This window comes from Hyperolius riggenbachi, chromosome 9, assembly GCF_040937935.1.
Source record: "Hyperolius riggenbachi isolate aHypRig1 chromosome 9, aHypRig1.pri, whole genome shotgun sequence".
NCBI lineage: Eukaryota > Metazoa > Chordata > Amphibia > Anura > Hyperoliidae > Hyperolius > Hyperolius riggenbachi.
This window is the reverse complement of record NC_090654.1, coordinates 77079998-77102553: the sequence shown is the minus strand read 5'-3', so window position 1 is coordinate 77102553 and position 22556 is coordinate 77079998. Positions and strand designations below refer to the sequence as shown.

The following is a 22556-nucleotide window of genomic DNA, read 5'->3' as shown; positions in this document are numbered from 1 at the left end:
CATGGCGACACAAATGTAGGTGATGTTTGATTGCGGGTCAATTGTCATTTAAGTCAGATGCGGGTCATGGGCCTTCATAGACCTTCAGGTTGTTATTAACAAGATCATTCAGCATTTTCATTCACAGCCAATGTATTAATTTGCCATTGTCACAATGAGGCAGCAACTCTTACTGGCAGCCATTTTGTTATCCGGGACCAGAGATGATAAATGAGATGCGATCTTATTTATTTATTTTTGCACACAGCATGCGGCTTGAATTTGGGTCAATCAAATACAGTTGCTGCCAATTCCGTTTGGCCCAGTACCAAGCTTCATGTCATTTTCAAAAAAATTTGCATCAATTTGGAAAATTAGCATCTCATTGATCATTTGTAACCCGACGCGAAGGCAGGTTGCTGTGGCCTTGCCAATATTTTACATACAGTGTTGCCCAACTTCTGCATTGACCCTCAGACGACATGATAAATTAATTCCTCCATAATCCTCCTCATCATCATTTAATATTTTCTGCAGCATGTTAAATTAGTATCGATTCCTTAAGAATAACAGCTCATAATCTGGTATATATTGTTCCACAGCCATCCACAGCAGGACTGTTTGCAGCGCACAGCCTCTGCAGTAGTCGGGAAGTTTATTTTTAAATGTTTTCTTGTTTATTGGTATTTGTGTCTTTATAGTACTTACACATGTTTTCACAGAGCTTTTAGAGGGCTTTATCAATTCATGTCACTAACTGTCCCTCAGCTGGGCTCAGTCTCGTGTCAATACACTACCATTCTTGGGTCAGCTTTAGGAAAAGTCAATTGACCCATCAGAATGATTTGGCATGTGGGACTAAACTCATTGTGAAAATACAAACGCTATGCAGACTGTGTCTCATAGCCTATATCAGGGCTGTCCAACTGGCGGCCCGCGGGCTTGATGTGGCCCCCGGGCCCCACTCTCTTTCCAAGACTATTTTTTTTTGTGTCAGGCCGTCTCCTCTGGGAGCCCCACCTTTTGTTTGCGCTTTGCTCCACCCCCCAGAGCCTGGGTGTTAATGCTCTGCCCTTCCAGCTGAGAAAATCCAGTGCTAGGCACACACCCCACCCATTGGACAGCACTGGCCTAGAAATGACTTCTGGGGCTCTAACCCTACAAGGCCAGCGTTCAAGTAGCCACCATGCCACTCGGCATCGGCACATAAACCTGCCCACTGATTGTCATGTCTTCTGCAGCATCATAGATCTCCACATGTATTTCTCCCCCCAATAAGGTAACCATTTTTCCTTCTTTAGTATTCCATGGCTCGTCATCACAGTATTATTATTGTTATTGATTTATAAAGCACCAACATATTCCGTGGCGCTGTACAAAGTAAGAAACAAACATGGGGTAAATAATACAGACAATAGTGTACACTAATATACAAGATACATAATTAGTGACAAAATACAAAAAATGATACAAATTATAGAATTGGCAATGACCGTGATAAAATTAACATGATGAATAAAATGTATAATGGTTACCAAGACACAAAAGGGGGACAGAGCCCTGCCCTTGCGAGCTTACAATCTAAAGGGAATGGGGAGGAAACAGGAGGAAGGGTAGTATGTGACAAATATATAGAGGCTGTGTGTTTTAGGATACCTAGTAGGAGTGCCATTTGGTCTTAGTACAAAGGGCAGTGGCCTAAGGTAACGCATATGCTTGTCAGAACAAGTGTGTTTTTAGAGAGCGTTTAAAGGTAACAAAGGTTGGCGAGTGACGGTTGTGTTGTGGGAGAGCATTCCAGAGGAGGGGTGAAGCGCATGCAAAGTCTTGTAAACGTGAATGTGAGGAGTTGATTCTAGAGGAGGACAACAGAAAATCATGTGCCGATCTGAGATTGCGATTGGGTTTGTATCTGGAGATTAGTGAGGATATCTACCGGGGAGAGAGATTGTGGAGAGCTTTGTAGGTTAGGGTTAGGAGTTTGAACTGAATCCTCTGGTTAATTTGCAGTAATTAATTAATTTACAGCAGGTAATATTTAGAAACGTAAGAATTTGTAGAATTAGGCTTCTTGCACACCAAGACGTTGCATTAGGTGCCACGTTAAGGTCGCATAACGTGCACCTAACACAACGTATGGTGCTGCAAGAGCCGACGGTAGAGTGAGCCGCGTTAGGCGGCTCGAGTCCTATAATGTCTCCCAGAGTGGCGCTGATCGGCCAGCGGGACCACGTGATGCGGAGCGAGACACTCCGCATCTCGTGGTCCCGCCGGCCAATCAGCGCCCGCCAGTGCAGTGAATATTAAGTAGCCATGTGCGCGGCTACTGTAGCTGGCTCTCCCCGCCTCCTCTCCGCCCCCCACTGCGCATGTGCAAACAGTCTAACGCGGCTATAGCCACTCCAACGCCGTAGCATGCTGCACTTTGCACAGAACGTGCAGCGTTACATGTAACGCAACGTGGGCTGTGTGAACAGCCCACTTGTGTTACATTGCTGTGCGTTGGGGGAGCGTTACAGGCGCACTAACGTGCGCCTGTAACGTCTTGGTGTGTAAGCAGCCTTAATCAGGTCTTAGTTGTTAAGTGAGAGAGAATTCTGATTGGATGCTCTGTGTAACTGTTTCAGTTCTGCTCCATTTCGCATTGCACTGGCCTTGACAGATTTCTGCTTTAGCATATGACACCAGCACATTTGATTGAACTGTTAGCTGAATACATTTGCATAAAATTACCATGAATTTTTCTTCAACTCAGAATTATTTGCACCTGGTTGACCATGTCTAGAAGTGGTTATCATTGTTTGGGAGCAGGGTGGAGTTTAGGGTAAGGAGTCAGGAGGAAGTAAACACTGAGGAGGAAGGTTAGTTAGATGTCATGAAGGCGTTAATGATGGGGAGTTTATTGTGGTTAAATTTCAGGAAGGGGTTGAAGTTGGGTTGAGAGATCAGAAAGAGATCAGTTAGGGTTAGCCTGTCCCTCGGGGTGTGAAAAGAAATTACGCACACGAGTCTCGGCAACCATTTTGTGGATACTTAAAGAGAAACTCCAGTGAAAATAATGTAATAAAAAAAATGCTTGATTTTTACAATAATTATGTATAAATGATTTAGTCAGTGTTTGCCCATTGTAAAATCTTTCCTCTCCCTGATTTACATTCTGACATTTATTACATTTTTACTGCTGGCAGGTGATGTAGCTGCTGCATGTTTTTTTTGGCAGCTGGAAACAGCTGTAAACAACTATTTCCCACAATGCAGTAAGGTTCCCAGACAGGAAACTGCCAGAAGTACCACGGTACTCAGAATTTCTTGTGAGAGGGGTTTCACCACAATATCAGCCATACAGCGCCCCCTGATGGTCTGTTTGTGAAAAGGAATAGATTTCTCATGTAAAAGGGGGTATCAGCTACTGATTGGGATAAAGTTCAATTCTTGGTCGGAGTTTCTCTTTAAGCTGACCACATACATAGACAAAATTGTCAGATATGAACCTTTGTAACTAGGTAGAAGCATCATAGCTTGTCTGGCACTGAGAAGCTGAGTAGAGACAACCCCATTTGCCCCACCTCAGTACGTTGATTGACATGAAAATGGTGGATGAGATATTGAACTGGAATTTTGTAAGATCTATTTTCCTTCTGTGATACCTGATCTTTTCTTATCCATGTGCACCACAGGCCCACCTTTTCACAAGCTGCCTTGTTGTTGTCACAGTTGCCCTGGTAACTTTGCCCGTCAACGGCTAATGTCATTCTGACACTATGCACAGAGGCCTCCCGTGTCTGTCGGCTGCTCTGCTGTCTTTCTAAGGGGGGGTGGGGCTTTTGCGTCTTTTGTGTTAATATTTGCTTTCCTCTGGAGCAGGCCTATCTGTCGGCCCGTGTTTAATCACTGTAAAGCACTCACATTGGCTTATACACTCCTGCCGAACATTGACAACAAGGCTATACAACACTTCACGAATGTCAAGTTGGAGCAGCAATTGTGATCCCGTGTTTGTCTAGTACTCCGCGTGTTTGCCTGTGTCCTCCTAATCTTTCTAATAGCGCTGGGGAGTTTATTTGAAGGGCTCAGTCGTGTGTTTATCAGCTGCCGCTTCCTTCCATGGCGGTAAACATGGCCAGGGCCCTGTAGTGGTTTTGGATTAGTGCAGCGTTATTGACCGAGAAATGATGAGACGGTCCCTGGGATCGAGCGGGCTGTAATTAAAACAGTCTTAGCTAGGGGAATCCCCAGACTAATTAAAATTCTAGTTTTAACACTTTCTTTGTGATTTTCTTGAATATTAAGGGACTTGTAGATTGTTTGTTGCCCGTAGCAACCAGTTTTTCCCCTTTTCTCACAAAAGATGCCTTGGTTACCTTGATCAGCAAAATGAAAAAAAGCATGTGGTTGCTACGGTTTTGCAGACATTCTTTGGAGTCTCTGAACAAGAAATGCTGTGGTTGTTATGGGCAACAAGCATGCTGGTTGCTAATGGCAACTAGTAAAGCTTTAGAGCTGCACTAGACCTCATGAATTGAGCCATGTCCGTATAGATTGTAGTATTTTAGAATAGTCCTCAATTTCATTACTGGTCTGTTATTTTGTATTATTGTCAGCTTCCTCTGTTAGCTGAGTTCTTTTATGACTGGTATAATAAAGTAACCGTAAAGATTTTGTGTACGGCGACTGTTTGTTTTACAAACACCCAGTGGCATAGCTAAGGCACTATGGGCCCCGGTTCAAGTTTTACATGGGGCCCCCCAAGCACTCTATACTTAACAATTGATACGGCGCACCAAAACCTGCAATGGACAACAACAGTGTGAGAGGTGCAAGTAGGGGATGGGAAACCGTTTTGTTAATGATTACTACTATTTAAAGCATCTAAAGAAGTGATTATTACCAACACAGGGCCAATAGAGAGCTAATATTGTGCTTGAGAGAGGGCCCCTCTGACCCAAGGGCCCCGATGCAGTCGCTACCTCTGCAACCCCTATTGCTACGCCACTGCAAATGCCTGAAAAACGTGCAGGGTGGTCTTCCAGGTGTTGGGAAGCCAGGTTTCCGTGGTTATGAGTTGGCTAATCCAAGCATATAGCTGCTCCCATAACTGCACCCTGTGGAAAGCAATGTTAAAAAAAAGTTACTAAACACAGGCATGGCTTAGGGGATTGCTGCAAGTAGCATTCTTTCAACGGTCCTCATCAGATCTGCCACCTAAGTGCTTATATGTATATACAGACTCATAAGTTAGTGCGATGGTTGTTGTCTGTCCTCCGATCTTTAAACCATAAACAGAGCCTTGACCATAATGGTGATTATGCCCAATTATCCCAAAAACACACTGATAGGAGATGGGCTTAAGACTTTGATTAGAGATGCTGTACACACGCTAGATTAAACGTGGCAGAATCCAGCGTTTGTACTGCAACCCCCTCTTGACCGCTCAGCCAGGAATCCAACCTGGCAGATTGTTTCGGCCAAGTGACACCCAAAAGCATTGATCTTGTAGGCTAGCGACACATCTGTCAACCTCGGCCCTGCAATATCGGCCAAAGCATCGAGTACAGATCCCGACGGGGGACATCAAGCTAGCGTGGGAATGGGCCTCTGAAGTACGACTGTGGTGTGCATTACATTGTGAGCTTGTTCGAGGATTGTGACGTGACTAGGTTTCCACTGTATAAACACAACTTAAAGGACAACTGTAACGAGACTGCTACGTAGGCTGCCATATTTATTTCCTTTTAAGCAATACTAGTTGCCTGGCTATCTTGCTGATCCTCTAATACTTTTAGCCATAGACCCTGACCAAGCATGCAGCAGATCAGGTGTTTGTGACATTATTGTCAGATCTGACAAGATTAGCTGCATGATTGTTTCTGGTGTTATTCAGACACTACTGCAGCCAAATAGGTCAGCAGGGCAGCCAGGAAACTGGTATGGCTTAAAAGGAAATAAATATGGCAGCCTCCATATTCTTCTCACTACAGTTGTCCTTTAATGTGCTAGCAAAATACGTTGTTGTGGGGCTCTTAGTGAATTGGAAGAGTGTAGGTTTTTAGAACTACTGGTATTTGCATATATCGCAAAGTGCTACTTTTGGATACTGCGGAAGTGTATTAGAACATATTTTGGGTTCTTATCAAAATATTTGCCCACACCTGGGAGAATATATGGTACTTGTTTCTTGTCCTGACAGGAAGTGGATACACATAGTTGGGGCAGACACTGAAGCAAATTAAGCTTCAATTCTTTGAGTAAGGAAGAGCTCTAACCCCAACGTTTAACTGCTATTCCTCTATAAACTTTTTTAGGATCTCTATGGTTCACTTTAAAGCTATGGAGCTCTCGGAGATGGGAAGCAAGAAAACATTTTTCTAATGGGGACACAACTGCATAAAAAAAATATCTCAAAATAAAATACAGTATATATATTTTTTTACCATATCAAAGTAAATTATTTTTTCTCTGAAGGACTTAAGTAAAAATTATTTAGTAGTGGCTCAAGTTTAAAAATGTTGTAAAAAGTGCCTCAGCATTCTTAGATTTATTGTGTTTGTTAATACATTTTACATGTGGTAGCATCCTGACTAATGTTTCCTTCTGCTCTCTTGTACAGATATTGGTTGACCTTTCGGGCCCACCCTTCCACACCACACAGCAGTATGAGAACGTATTGGTTCATGAAGGAAGCACCATCCTCAGGGACTTGGTTCTGAGCCCCGACCGGCAGTATATCTATGCCATGACGGAGAAACAGGTAAAAAAAAAACTTTTTTTGTTTAAAATGTTTTTTTGTTTTGCCTTCAGATGGTATTTAGAAGTATTCATCTTAATGCATTATGGGAGTAAAAGCTTCCTCACATACCAATTTCACACCAGTAGGTGAACATGACAATCATTGTTTTATGTCCCTTAAAACCTAATATATGCCTAAAACCACTGGTCTCTAGATTTCTAGCTCATCTATAGCCTTATCAATGTATAGAGCCTTTACTTGGAGGCAACTGTTCAAGGCTATGTTGGCCTTCAGTGTGAGTTATTGGTTAATATGCATTTATTAACCACTTGTGAGGTAGAACTGTTACAGAGTACCCAGTCGTGGAGTACCAGAACCAGTGGAGTTTTTGTAGAGGACCAAAAAGCTGTCTGCGGAAGGCTATGCCAAGCAATTTTTTGCCTCCCTGAAACAAGTCATTAGAAAATGACCAGTTTCATGTGAGCTAGAAATTTTTCCCACAGTCCTTCACTTCAGGTCAAGGAGTGAACAATGTGTTTTATGTCCCTGATAGCATGCAGAAACTCTCATGTAGGACTCTACCCTCAACTGATATTATATCCAACTTCTTTTTATTACATAGATGCAGTAATACAGCATAAAAAACAGCCCTGTAGTACTTTAGTGCTGTTTTTTATGCTGTATTTCTGCATCTATGTAATAAAGAGAAGTTGGGTATAATATCCGTTGAGGGTCCTACATGGGAGTTTCTGCATGCTTTGGAGTTGTATTGAGAGGCTTGATGGACCTCTTGCCCTATTAGGACTCCTCGAGATCTACAATCGCTTAACCCTGAGGCTGGTGGACTACTGTCTTATGTTTTATGTCCCTGATGAGCATAATGCTCTGTGACACATTGTGTATTATAAGAGTCATATTTCTGCAGTGCTGGCAAATTACACCACGTGCATGAAAAAGGGGCGCTATTTGAGTGCCCAATTTTGGCTTGTACAATATCGGTAAAACTTACTGATATTCTATGTTTCAAAAGTGTAAATTATTGTAGTATAATATCTTTAAATAATACTGATATTGTACTACAACTTAACCTAACACTATTCTCACACAGAACCCTCCTTTACTGATGCTTAAAACTACCTACCCCCATGGCCACCCAGTAAACCACACCTACACCTCTTTAAATGTCCCCCATGCTTAACCCTTCAACCCCCCCCCCCCCATGCCTAACTTTAACTGACCTCCACCACAATTACGATACTCTTAGGGTGCCATTATCAGCGCCATTACAGATTGTGACTATACTGTGAAATTGGGGGGTTGCCGCTAGATTTATTGGGTGCTGTGGGTGCCCACATTTCACAGTAAAGCCACAATTCGCAATAGCGACTATGACAGCACCCAAGTTTCTGCTGCAAGCGTCGCCCAAATTCCCTGCTTCTGAGCAATTTAGCCTTTTTATGAAACACTGAGGCTGCGTTTCCACATCACGCAAATTCTTGTTTTATTCCTCATCTGACAAAAAAACGCATGGCATTGCAAGTGTATGGGCGAATTTCCAGATTATGCGATTTTCCGCTTCCATTTAAGTGCTGCATTTTTTTTTCCAACAGCACCTCAGTTTCCCATGTAATGATTGTCCGTTACGCTAGACGCATGTGTAAATTTGCATAAAATAAAACAAAAAAATTACATATGCAAAAACGCATTCTATCCATGCGGTAACTCCACCCAAAATCTTCATTGAGGAAACCAAGCCGCATTTCCTGCATTCCCTTCTTCATATTATATTGTTTACAAGCGAAAGGGACCCTTATTCTGATTTCTTTTGATATTTTGCACTTGTGTTATGTGTTGCTTTGAGGGTAATGGATTCAAGGCCTACATTCCAGGAACTGCAGAGGAAAATTGTCCACATAATGCTGCATTTTCCTATAAAAAGAGCTCTTTATGCCTTTGCTGGGATACAGTTATCACACACGATCTCTCGCTTAACAGCGCAACCTTTGACTTCTCCGCTGTTGCTAGGGATTTATTTTCCTCGCTCTGAGAGATTTTCATGTAGGGCGCTGGTGGCCCTCGCTGTCAGCATTGTTGCTTTGGAATTGTGATGCTAATTATGTTGGCAGTGTGGTTCTGTCAGGTGAATGGGGACCCGTTGGTTTTTTTTTTTCTCGTCTGAAATGTTCTCAGCGAAAAGCTTATAAGTCCCAGTTGGGCGTGTGATGGGCCAACGGCTTTCATGTTGCCTCTTGAGATGTTACAGACCCATGACGCCTTTTTGGACAACCCCCACCCCTTTTCTAAAGAATACCAGTGCCACAGAGGAAGAGCAAAGGGGAGATTTACACAGTTGTGTGACTGTAATCAATGGACCACTATAGCGAAAAAAAAGTAGACAGTTACAATCTGACAGGTTTTGGACTAGTCCATTCCTCCTGGGGGGTTTCTCAGTATTTCTTTTATTCTTTTTTAAAATAATTCCCTGAATGCCAGTTGCTAAGTCTAACTGCCAAAATAATGTGCAAGCGAAGTAGCAAGGCTGACTGGTATCTTAAAGAGGAACTCCAGTGAAAATAATGTAGTAAAAAAAGTGCTTCATTTTTTACCATAATTATGTATAAATGATTTAGTCAGTGTTTGCTCATTGTAAAATCTTTCCTCTCCCCGATTTACATTCTGACATTTATTACATGGTGACATTTTTACTGTGGGCAGGTTATGTAGCTGCTCCTAGCTGTTTTGGCTGTTAGAGACAGCTGTAAACAGCTAATTCCTGTCTGTGAACATTGTTACATTGTGGCAGTTTGCCCAGAGTACCGCGGTACTCAGAGCTTCTTGTGGGAGGGGTTTCAAAATCAGTCATACAGCGCCCCCTGATGGTCTGTTTGTAAAAATCATTATATTTCTCATGTAAAAGTGGGTATCAGCTACTGATTGAGATAAAGTTCAATTCTAGCTTGGAGTTTCTCTTTAATATTCTGGCAGTTAGACTTAGCAACAGGGCTGTGGAGTCTGTACAAAAATTATCCGACGCCTCAGTTTTTGAAACCACCGACTCTGACTCCAACTCCGACCCCAGGTACCCAAAATGACTCCGACTCCTCGACTTCGACTCCTTAGTTCTGGTATTGGGCTACGTTAGTTCTTAGTTCTGGTATTAGTATTTAGTACAAAAATCATGTGACGACTCAGTTTATGAAACCTCCAACTCCAGGTAACCAAAATTGCTCCGACTCCTCGACTCCATCTGCACAGTCCTGCTTAGCAACAGGATGATCAGCAGGACTGCGAGGCAACTGGTATTGTTTAAAAGGAAATAAATATGGCAGCCTTTGTATACCTCTCGCTTCAAGTTCCCTTTAAATAATCCAATTTAAAGAACATCTATTAAACGAACTGGACAAGTTTTGCTGTTAAATCTCCACAAACGTTTTCCTTGACTCGTGCACAGTGTGGAAGGGTTTGGAAGCCCTTTTTTATTCTTTTTATTGCTGTTGAAGTCCCCAACATAGATAATTTCTCCCACTTCCTGTTCTATGAATGCCAACAAGGTCCCAAGGACAGGTAGGTAGGATATAATTTCCCTCTCATTAGGTGACTGCAGGGAAAAAAAACAGAATAGATCCTAACCCCTTTCCTCACCATTTAAAGGGCATCTGTAGCGAGAAGTATGTGGAGGCTGCCATATGTATTTCTTTATAAACAATATCAGTTGCCTGGCTGTCCTGCTGATCTTTTGGCTCCAATGCTTTTATCCATAGACCCTGAACAAGCATGCAGCAGATCAGGTGTTTCTGACATTGTCAGATCTGACAAGATTAGCTGCATGCTTGTTTCTGGTGTTATTCAGACACTACTGCAGCCAATTAGATCAGCAGGGCTGCCAGGCAACTGGTACAGTTTAAAATAAGTAAATATGGCAGACTCCATATTGTATTGCTGTATTCCTGATCACACTCCATTCCGGAGACTTGTAGGTAATGAAGATTATGGTTGTATCTTTAACGGTTTTGTAAAATTAAAAGTTGTTGGAGCTCCTCTTTAAGTTTTCTGTCTCCTCTGACTTGACATGTAGGAAAATAGTGCCTGCGAGCCTTCCCTAATTTGTCACTTCCCGACCTCCATAGTTAGACTGGTAATTGTGCTGCTGCAGAACATTTCCACCGTATCCCTCTCTGCTTCCTTCAGATAGACTGGCGCTCCCCTCGTAGATTAAAGCCTCTGCCTCAAACTAACTTACAGCTGTCAGCGCCTTTTGCAGAGAGCCGTCTGCAATAAAGTGTATATAACAAACAGAAAAGTAAGCAAGTGACAAGGTGCTGTCAGCTCAGGTGCCATCATTAAAATGCTGAAGTGCAGAATCCTGATTGGTGCCTCGTCTCAGGGAGAAAGGCAAGCAGGGGGTAGCGTCAGAAGAGGACGCCAAGCAGAACCAGTCCTTTCAGAGAAATCTTTGTTATCCATGCCTGCGCCTTTCTTGGCTGGAGACTGGATGCATGACAGCTCCTCTTTCCCTCACTTGTGGCTTTGATGGATTGGAGGATGTAAGAGCTGTGTAGATTTTCTTAGGCCTTCCTGCTCTTTCCATGTGTGACAGCCTGTCCATTCTCGCACCCCCTCCTGCGCCTGCCAGGAGGAACTTCTGAGGTGTCTTCAACGATTCCATGACAGCTGTGGGGGTTTTCACACCTTCCACAAACCCCCCCCCCCCCAGTGGGACTTCTGTTGTGAGGGGATCTCTTTGTGCATTCACTGAGAAGGCCGTTGTATAAATAGATTGCTGCATGGATTCATGTCACATCTCATGAACAAACTTCTCTTCTGCACCCCGAAGCTTAAGAAAGTGACAGTAGGCAAGATATAAACTCCTGCTACGTCTCTCCATGAAGCCAGAAGCTCTACAGGTTTACACAACCGTTTGCAGTTCAGTGATTAACAAGCAGGATGAAAAAAATTAATTTGATGTCTTTCTTTCAATACTTTTAGGTGAAAGCCCAACTTCCGTTATTAGCATTGCGGCAGAGCCTAATATCACTGCAAATGCTCGCTGACTGGCTGATGGAAAAGGAAATAAAAAACTAACTTTGAAAGAAGCCCCTTTACCAGATGCTCTCTCCAGAGCTTCATGCTGTGATCTTGAAAATGTAATTTTCATATTTTGTGTTGCATAGGGCTGGTTTGGGCAAGGGACGTAGCTAGAAATCCCCCCCCACCCCCATGTGGGTTCATCTGCTTAGGGGCCATATAACAAGTTTGCCCACCCTGACTCTCCAAACACCCATAGCAAGTGTGTCCACAAGAGCAGCTGCTGTGAATAAAGGCAGTGGGGTTGATGATGGTGAGGTGGTAGAGTAAGCATTTGAGGCCCCCACAGACCTGGGCCCTGTGTAGCTGCCAGGCTTTACCCCCAGTAGTTATGCCTCTGGGTTAGACCTATCCAGGAGCCTTTTTATGTTTTATTGTCTAAACATTTTCTTCTGACTTCCAAATTTCAAATTAGTTCATCCACCCCAAGCCTAAGGAAAGACTTAAGTGCACTTGAGGGGCGGGTTACACACTGCTAAGCGGGTGTGCACACACACAAAGGCATGGGGAGTAGAGCGTGCGCGTTTGAGGTACAACTGGAACTAAGAATGGGGCTTATGCCGGAATTATGGAAGGGAGGCCCGGCACAGTAAGGGGCACCAAGTGTCTGCGAGCCTTGGAGGTTAAGCAGGTATATAAAACGTTTTAATTTTTCCCCACCTCACGTTTACTTTAAATGTATCAAAATTAACCTTGAGAACAGGGAGTAAGAAATATCTCGAATGAAGACGTCAGAGACTGCAGTGAAAGTCTGCCAAAGTGTATAAAATAAACAGATCCCACTCCAATAGGTTATATTCTGTTACCTCCAATGTTAGCATCAGTGGGCTTCTACATTTGGGAATACTTCACATTTGTACTAGAACTGTTTTGGGAAGTTTGTTCTCCAATAAGCCTTTGGTTTGCTGGGATAGGTCACTTGGGAGGAAGCAGGAAGCACTACAGACCTGAGAGTTTGTCGTCAGTATGGTACATGCATCCACTATATAGATAATTGGATTCTTCCTGGCTACTAAGCTTCAGCTGCAGGAATCTGAGGTTCCTTTCTTAGTGAGCTGCAAGTCATTTTTAAAACAAAGCCCCACTGCTCTGACGCGGTAACCCTTATCGTATTTATGGGTTCCCAGCTATTCTTCAGCTGGGCTGGTCATCGGGGACCTCAGGGGTGTCCATCTCTTAGGGTGTGTACACACATTCAATTTTGATTGTGTAGGTAAGCTCTTATATTACATAGAAAGGGTAAAATTCTATCAAATTCATTGATCCCGTCTGGAATTGAATGGTGTATAGGGTGCTTTAGACTAAGGAGTTGGAGCCATTTTGGGTATTTGAAGTCAGTGGTTTCATAAACTGAGGAGTTGGAGTTGGAGTCGGATGATTTTTGTATCGACTCCACAGCCCTGCTGTAGAGCATTACATGGCACCCATGTTGCTCTCTGTTGCAGTACAGATCCCACTAAACAGGACCAGGGCCATGGAGTCGGAGCAATTTTTGGGTACCTGGAGTCAGAGGTTTCATAAACTGAGGACTCAGAAGATTTTTGTACCTGGAGTCAAAGTTGAGTAGTCGGAGCTTATTTTGGGTATCTGGAGTCAGTGGTTTCATAAACTTCTGAGTTGGATGGCGTACTGGGGAAAAAACACAGACAACGGGAGCCCAAATGGTGCAGTATGTCACAAAAAGATGAAAATTCGAAAAGGGGGGGTTCGACAAAGGAATACTTACAAAGGTGGGTTGCACGTAAAGTGCCGCTCTGTCTATCAAGCCGCGTTTGAGGCGCCCCAAACGCGGCTTGATAGACAGAGCGGCACTTTACTTGGCCTGAGGAAGTGGGCTGGGTCCCATGAAACGCGTTGCCAGTGCTTAGTTACTATTAATATTAAAATTATTTTTCTAAAGTGAGTTGCCACCTCTTATTTTTGAATTTTATTGCTTTTAAAGTGTTCTATATATCTATTGGGCGCCTCTTCACCTCCTGTTCTGAGTTGGATGATGTTAGTACAAAAACTTGTCATGTGACCTTAGTTTTGGGTTAGTAGTAAGTGGTAAGTGCTTAGGCGATTTTTTGCTGAAAATTGTACAGTTAGTGGAAACCTTTATGGTAAGCCAACCAACCAGCAAAATGGTCGCCACTATGGCTAGCACTACAGCTTTACCGTACATTCCAATTTGAAGTGGGCAAAAAGACTAAGTGATCAGTAACCGAGAGATACCAATTTCTTCCTTGATCAAGTAAAAAATTGAATAGTGATGGGTAACCTTTACTTTTATAAAGCATATACAATGCTATTTAGTCACTCTGCATAATGTGTGTATGTGCAGTTCAGTTGGCCAGTGCTCAGCCCCACAGGGATGCACCCCACCTTGGTAATGGTTGTTGGGCAGTTAGGTCTCCTATGACCAATATTACTGAGAACCATGTCTGAATGAGCTACACAATACAGGGGTTGTCTTGTATGGTAGATCTGTAACCAAGAATGAGTGAGGAGAAAAAAGACTCAATCATTCCGGATATCAGTGCCCAGCTGGCAGCTTCTGCAATTTCATTTCCTCTTTGACATGACCGTCGTACAGATGTGGCTCAATTTCAGCAAAGATTCTCTGTTGTAGAGGGGGGCAGTCAACATTTGGTTGCGTTTTGTCCGGATTCCAGTTTATCTTTAACACAGATCACCAGGAACTTGTACCCCTTGACTGACAGTTTCAGCTTAATCACATTGGCGTTTCTGGTAGCATTTGGCCTTGCGCTGCTATCTGTGTAGAGAAGTGACGAGCATCTGAGCAGGGTGTGTCTGCTGCTGTGAGTAGACCTGCTGTTGGGACCATTACGAGAGCATATTCCATTCTTAATCCGATAGATTTGGGCCCCGTCCAAGCCGCTCTCAGAGGGAGATAAGGAATTTCAAAGGAGTTTATTTGTAAGATTAAGATCGATGCGCTCGCTGGCGGCTGTCTTCCAGCAGCAAATAAGAGGAGAGAGAAATTGGATAGCAAATTCTTTGAGGACCCGGGAATAAAATTAGGGAGTATTTTTTTCATATCCATCTTGGGATTTATGGTAGTCCCTGTCCTATGGAGGCATATATAGGAAGACATAGACGCAAAGTAAAGAAAACACATTTAGCCCTGTTTGATTTTATAACGGGCAATTATCTTATGGTTCTGGCCACAGGTATGTAGTAGTGTTTTCTGTGAGGGTATCAAAACAAATTGGGCCTGATTTCCTATGGTTCTTATGAGTACATTGGAAGTCTCTGCTTAACATCTCAATTGGATATATTAGAAACCACTGTTCAAGTGGACCTGATTTATTGCAGGACAGGACAGAAGGAAAACATAGAAATGCACTATGTATGCATTTAGGGAGTTCAGCTTGTCTAATCCCCCCTCATTGGGGACTAGTCACAGCTGTAATTTGATCTCTTAGCTGTGTCAGCTGGCTGCCTCGATAGAGCAGCTAATTTGTAAACACAGGAAGTTAACTCTATGTCTGCTTCCATGAAAGCAGGAAATAGACACACTGCAGATGTATTGCAGGATTTGTAGCAGCTGTTTCAAAGGAATGTTTTTCTTTAAAGCTTATTATGCTGTTGCCTATCTTTTAGAGCAGCGAGAATTTCTGAGTTCGGGTCCTCTTTAAGGGAACCTAAAATTAGAGGGATGTGGATGTTTCCTTTTAAACAATACCAGTTGCTGGGCATCCTGCTGATCTCTTTGGCGGCTGTAGTGGCTGAATCACACGCCTGAAACAAGCATGCAGCTAATCCAGTCTGACTTCAGTCAGAGCACCTGATCTGCATGCTTGTTGAGGGGCTGTGGCTGAATGTATTACAGACACAGGATCAGCAGGGGAGTCAGGCAACTGGTATTATTTAAAATGAAAAATCCATATCCTTCTCAGTTTAGGTTCCTTTTAAAGTGTACCTGTAAGAAAAGAAATGCAAGAAGAGTGTAATTTTATGCAGCCTGTACTAGAAAGAGTACAGACTCCATGCTGGTAAAGAATAGAATTTTAACCCTACGATTTTATGGTTTCATAGCACGCTACAAATTTTAATTAGGAATAACAGTTGTAATAATATTACGTTACGATTTTTGAAGCACCAAAATATTTGTATTGGATTTCACAAGCTAGAGTTGGAGTTTCCCTTTAATGTACAGGGAGCAAGGAAGGACATCCAGATAGATTCAAAAGGCAAGTGAAGCACATAGGCGCATTAACTCGATACCAGCCACATTTAATTTCAAGGTGGCAAACACAAAGGGCAGCCCCCTCTTGCGCCTCTATTTAACGCACCGAGTAGACTAAAGATGTATTACTAACGATCTGAAGAAATCTGTATGGCCGGATCAATAGCCTTCCAACAAGCAATCCTATTTTCTCATTCCACAGGGAGCGGAGCTAGATGAAAGCGTATCTTATGTCCCCCCCCTCCTCCTCCTCCCTCAATTGTCCCCTCTGCGCAGGATACCATTGGAGGCCTAGAGAGCATCAGCCAGCCTAGAAGGGTTACCAAGCGTTCCATTAATTGCTCCTTCTCCGTTTGATTAAAATCCTTCATGGCCCTTCAAGCTCACTTACAACTGTGCATTTAATTACATTCTCTGCTGCCCTGATAACTGTAACCCCCGATCAAATATTTCACTTTATTAACAAAGGGGACGGCCATACAGCCAGTTATAGTTCAAGCAGGGGTGCCTGGGGGGGTAAAGAGAAGGGGGGGGATAAACTTGGAAAATCAAAAGAAGAAAATAATCTTTCTTGGGATTGTAGAAAAGACAGGACTTTTTGCATTATTTAGTGACGCTTTTACTTGTATTGGATTAACAGCTATTGTAAGGCGCAAATGGACTTCCTGCCTCAGAAAAGAAGAGCATCTCAGAATAGCCGGAGCCCGGACTATGAAGGACCATTTCCGCAAATAGAAGTTTAAAATTTCCCACTCGTGCATCAGGATATTTTGACATCTCTATAAATGTTTTATTGGACTACGTGTTTATAAAAGTGTATCGGGAAGTTATTTATTTTTGGCAATGGGTTTTATTTTGGAATGGTCATGAACCAAAGAATGTGATTGCTTTTAACCCTTTTGCAGGCAATTTATTTAGAGGCATTTTGATGGATCCGCAGAGCGGATCAGTCAAAAACAGTCTTATCAGTCTGTCGACAGCCTGTACTCACGTACTACTGTCGGCAGAACGACCACCCCGCGGGAGGGTCTGACAGACCCGTCGTTTGCTAAAATACGCCGTTTGTACGTGCCTTAAGAGGAAGGATGGTAGCAACAGGCAAATATTCTCAACAGTCAATCTTTAACAAAGAACAGACAGTCACTGATAATGATGGTCGATATCAATGGCATAAAGCTATGACCAGTTATTTCCTACCTTACCTCCAGTGTTCTTACATAACCCATTTTGTGGCCAGTATATTCTACCAGTGTTCCTCCATATCCACTGGTGCAGCAGTTATATCTGTGTGGCCATTATATACTACCATGCACACAGATAACTATGCTATGTTCCTTTGTTTTATTTCTCTACCTGAAAGAGTTAAAAATCAAGTATGCAAGTGACAGTTTCAGTCTGGGTCAGGACAGGGCCAGACTACAGCGTAACCATCACTGCAAAGGAATTGCAGACATAAAACACTTTCCTGGCAGTAAATGGCTTCTGAGAGCAGGAAAGAGATAAAAAGGATAAATAGTTCATAGATTTTAGCTCTGGCATACTTAAATGAATGTGTCAAGGAGAAGAGGCCATGGAACGATAAAAACTGAAAAAAGTAGATTTAAATATAACATATAACTGTGGGATAAATAAGAAAAATGTAAGGAGGAGGAGGATAGATACAATTGTTTATCTCATTAGTTTATTTTCACCTCAGATGAACCATATGTCTTTAAAAAAAAATAAAAAAAAAGAGATTGAAATATTTTAACACTGACGTAGATTAAAATAGCACCACAGCAGGCTGTAAGGTTTAGGAAGTCTTATCCTTCCAAATAGAGAAGTTACCTGCTCTTGAATATTGATTCAGTTGACAAAATGGCATCCACCGCTGTGCCTAGGCAGTCAGTGACATCTAAAATCTCCTCCTAAGTAGGACACTGCTTCAGGCTAAGCCTATAAATAATTGTCCCTGACCGTCCCTTGCTGTGCCCCCTGCCGAGACTGACTTTTAAGCAGAATAATAAATATTGTCTTCCTCGTACCTGTCACCCACTTTATTGATTGGCCATCTCGCAATCTCCTGGTAGCACTCGCTGTATCCAGACCGCCATCTCCGCCTTTCCTGTCCGCGGGAAAACAGAACTTCAGGTGATGTACCCCGGCAGTGGGGACAGGTGGCACACCAAGGTGTCCTTCACAAGACAGATTATCCAGCCTAGTTTTGTGGGCCAGTGATGCATTAAAGTTGCTTTATCTAGTAAGGATGGAGGTCCAGCTGTGCGTTCTATTTCCACGTGTCTCACGCTTCGTTAAATTGTCCTTCTAATGCCCCGGTAATCTCTTGTCCTCATAACCACATCATATTTCATGTTTCTCTATCTTACCTTCACACACCAATGTAGGTGTGTAAGCTCACAAACACTGCTGGCTAAGGAATTGGAGGCCTCTAAACAAATGCTCTAGCCCTGTCTGGTGTATGTATTTGTTTTATAGATATAGATATATATATATATATATATATATATATATATATACACACATTTTACTAAACAAAGACTCAATACAAACCGAGTACTAGCCCTGTGCCGAATGTTGCATAATGAAGAAATATTCTATCAGTTGTTTTTGAACACTTTTTTCCAACATGGACACCATTTGTCTGTATTAAATTCCCATCACCGATCAGTCTAATATCTGATCTGACTGTGGTTTTCCTGATTGTTTCCTTGAGGCCATTGGTACCCCCAACATTAGTCTGTTAAATATCTATAAAGTATCCCCATAGGTAGAGAGATTTTAGGGAAATGGGTTGTGAGGAAACGTTGTGGACATCCTGGCCCATATGCCATTCACTTTGTCTTCTGAGATTGCTACAAGGTAATATTTTCACAACTTGAAAACAAAATGTCTTTTAAACCTCCAGCAAGCTCAAAATAATTCAGTATCTTTTTTTTTCACCCACTTTTTGGTACTTTTTCTTTTGTAAAGTGCTGAAAATTTATTTTAAGAGAAGATGAAAAATTATCTCCTTGTAAAAAAAAAAGAAAAAGTTAATTGCATATGGGCCCATGTGTTATAACACCCATTTCTTGCCAATTGTTTTACATACAAAATTAATGCTGTATGTACTTTAGTTTTAAAGTAACAGACACAAACTCTGCAGGTCACTTCATCAAGGATCAAGACATACCTCCCTCTAGTGTAGAGAGGTCCAAGACCTGCCCCCTTCTGGTGCAGCTTAATACTGCACAAGTCTGACTCTTCTCTGATTACGTCCACTGTAAAACATTTAAAAAAAAATAAAACTGTGGGATATATCAAATTAGTTTTTAATAAGCTGATGAAATAATCTTAGCAGTAGGGCTGTTGGGACGATTGGATGCTGCGACCTACACCAACTGATTGTTGCCTAAAATATTTAAAAAGTAGATTGTCTTTAACTATTTATCTGACATGCTGGCAGCAGTTTGAGCTATAATCAAATAGGAGTTTGTGCCAGTACATAGTACCCTCGAAACTAATATATAGGCACTAAATAACCAAATGTATTGGAGATCTCTATATTCCCTGAAATTACACATTCTCATTAAATCAGTTTGCTCAGAATGGATGACATATTTTGTTTGTTAATGAGCTCATCACAACAGTTGCTCAGCATAGATGCAATGTGCGCAGTCTGACATCGCTCTGGAGCATATCTGATGGTCTATCTACATCGATCAGTTCAGGGGATTGTTGTGAGATTGTGTGAACAATACATTAGATCACAAGTGACCGTTGGTGTAAGTACACATGTGCAGCTTCTCTGCATCAATTTTGAATTAATGTGCGGGGGGGGGGGGGGGGACTTTAAGACCGGGAAGGTTAAAATGCAGTAACCAGGGGCGTAGCAATAGGGGTTGCAGAGGTTGTGACCGCATCGAGGCCCCAAAGGACCCTCCCTCAGCTACAGTATTAGCTCTCTATTGGTCCTGTGCTCATAATAATCACTTCTATATATACTTTGAATAATGGTAATCATTAGCAATCTACTCCCCATCCCCTTCTTGCACCTCTGACACTGCAGTTGCCATTGGTAGGTTTTGGTGCGCCGTATCAATTGTTATGTATAGAGTGCTTAGGGGGCCCCATTGTAAAACTTGCATCTGGGCCCACAGCTCCTTAGCTACGCCACTGGCATTAACTACTTTAAAATGTAATAGGTGGCTTACCTCAAGGATGGGCAACGCTTTTCGTGAGCATACACAACTAATATCATCAGGCCAAGTATCAGTGCCACTATCCAAAAATAGCCTGGCATTGAGTGCGTTTTGAATTCATGTCCCCAGTCTGTTTTCTCTGCAATCTCTGTAGTGTTGCAAATAGCAGTGTGATTGCAGTATTTGTAGTGTTTCGGGTAGCGTTCACAGATGTCGTTCCTCCGTCCTGAACAATTTGCGCCCTTTACTTGGCAAGTGTACTTAGCTTAAGGGCTATTAACCTTCATTTCCTGTAGTTATGAAGACAGCATAAAGAAATCCAAGCAGAAACCGCTATTACCATCTGATAGTACCTCTAGTGTGACTGGAGTGCTACTTTAAATAGTCGCATATAGTGCAGCTCAGTTTCCTCTGAAGTAGTGCATGCTGGGAAGCTTCAGGTTTGTTTTTACATTACTCTCCACCCACTTAACTTAAAAACGAGAGACCGTAGCTGAAGGATTGTACTAGGAATTAAAATAATGAACGTGCGATGTAAGATTAATGCAAATGATATGCAAATGAAACATCAGAGCACCTAGAGAGTATTGTGACATTTTTTTTATCTTGGAGGTGAATAGGTGGGGATTCACTTTAGATAATATATTTGGATTATTACAACTGTAATTTAGGCACACAGGAGGGGAGCGCAATGCAGAGAAAATTCTGCATGGGAATCCATCACCCCTGTCGTGGGGCACACCAGGCTTTTAATTCTGAAAAAAGGAGCCCGGAGGTGAGAATTTAAGAAAAACCGGCTAAATTAACAAGACGTTCCATGTGGAATTTAATTACCTAGCAGCCTCCGGGCGAATATTAATACATTTCATAAATACCATTGACGCTTGTATCAGATGAAAGCATCTGCTGCTCAGGCCTCGTGTTCAGGAGAATTTGGGAGAAGCGTCTCAGCCTCTAGCAGAGGGAGATATATACACCGTCTCTCCTTGGTAAGTTACTGATAGAGCTGGAGGAACTCTTATCACAGAGTGTGCAGGTTCCTTCACGATATTGAAGCAGGTTGTATTGTTGAAGTTGATTTAGCCCTCATCACTTAGCTATAATCTAGCCAATGCTGAAGCCGAGGGGGCTGTTTGGCCAGGAGGGCTTAATTTGGGTGCTGGTCTTGGACTTCTCTGAAACCAAAGCAAGTTTTCTGTCCCTGGTGCTTGGATTCAGAGTTCGAGGAAAAGATGAAGAAGTATGAATATCAGTTCGGGTTCGGTGTAGTTTAGAAGGGTTAATGGTAAATTATAGGTTAGTTGTATTAGTTAGAGTTAGGCTTCCAGGAAATGGGTTTTGTGTTCGGAAAGGACTCCTAAGAGGAAATGTTATGGTTATGCACCTGAAAGAGTTAATGTCAAGGAGATAGGTAAGAATTAGGTGTTAGTAAGGGGTTAGCGTTAAAGGTGGCTGTATATGGTGAGCAGTCAGTAAGAGGTTCGTGTTATGAATGGTAGGTTAGGCTTTTAGGTAGTGGGTGGGTTAGGATTATTTTTTTTGTAAGTAAGAGGTTAACATTAGGGAGAGAAGGTCCGTCAGTATCAGATTCATTTTAAGGAGGGGATATTAGGATTAGGTCTCAGGAAAGTGTAACATGGGGGGTTGGTGAGGCAGGATTGAGCATTGGGAAGAGGTTAGTGTTAAAGGACTACTGTAGGGGGTCGGGAGAAAATGAGTTGAACTTACCCGGGGCTTCTAATGGTCCCCCGCAGACAACCTGTGCCCGCGCAGCCACTCACCGATGCTCCGGCCCGCCTCCAGTTCACATCTAGAATTTCAGACTTTAAAGTCAGAAAACCACTATGCCTGCCTTGCCGTGTCCTTGCTCCCGCTGATGTCACCAGGAGCATACTGCGCAGGCACAGACCCTACTGGACCTGCGCAGTACGCTCCTGGTGACATCAGCGGGAGCAAGTAGACGGCAACACAGGCACAGCGGTTTTCAGACTTTAAAGTCTGAAATTCCAGAAGTGAATTGGAGGCGGGGCCGAAGCATCGGTGAGTGGCTGCGCGGGCACAGGTTGTCTGCGGGGGCCCATTAGAAGCCCTGGGTAAGTTCAACTCATTTTCCCCCGACCCCCCCCCCCCCCCTACAGTCTGCTTTAAGGAGGGAGACTAGGTTAAGTATCAGGAAAGGGTTAGTGTCTCCCCTGGAGAAGGAATTGGTTAAGGCTAGTTGAATGACTGTAAGAAGCTACAAAAGAGCAGCCGGAAAATTGTTGCATAGCCAAAGTAGTGTGCCGACACAGAGATCACCCATGCCAAAATCTGTATGAGCTCTTCTAGAGTTGTGATTTAATGCAGCAGCTCAGAAGCAACATAGGCGAAAGGCAAGAACAGCCATCTTCTA

At 42.8% G+C, this 22556-nt stretch overlaps 1 protein-coding gene and 1 long non-coding RNA gene across 12 annotated transcripts in view; one reads left to right on the top strand and one right to left on the bottom strand.

Annotated features, from left to right (window-relative positions):
• The window catches only part of LOC137532514 (uncharacterized), a 37548-nt gene extending 33752 nt beyond the window's left edge, over positions 1–3796 (bottom strand). The window contains exon 1 of the long non-coding RNA XR_011023944.1: positions 3627–3796. This is a non-coding gene — a long non-coding RNA (uncharacterized lncRNA). The remainder of the gene's footprint in view (positions 1–3626) is intronic.
• PLXNA1 (plexin A1) overlaps positions 1–22556 on the top strand; it is a 508150-nt gene that overhangs the window by 265158 nt on the left and 220436 nt on the right. For all 11 annotated transcript variants that reach the window (XM_068253084.1, XM_068253090.1, XM_068253089.1 and 8 more), the window contains one exon: positions 6587–6727. In XM_068253084.1, the coding sequence (XP_068109185.1) occupies positions 6587–6727 (141 nt within the window). The remainder of the gene's footprint in view (positions 1–6586; positions 6728–22556) is intronic.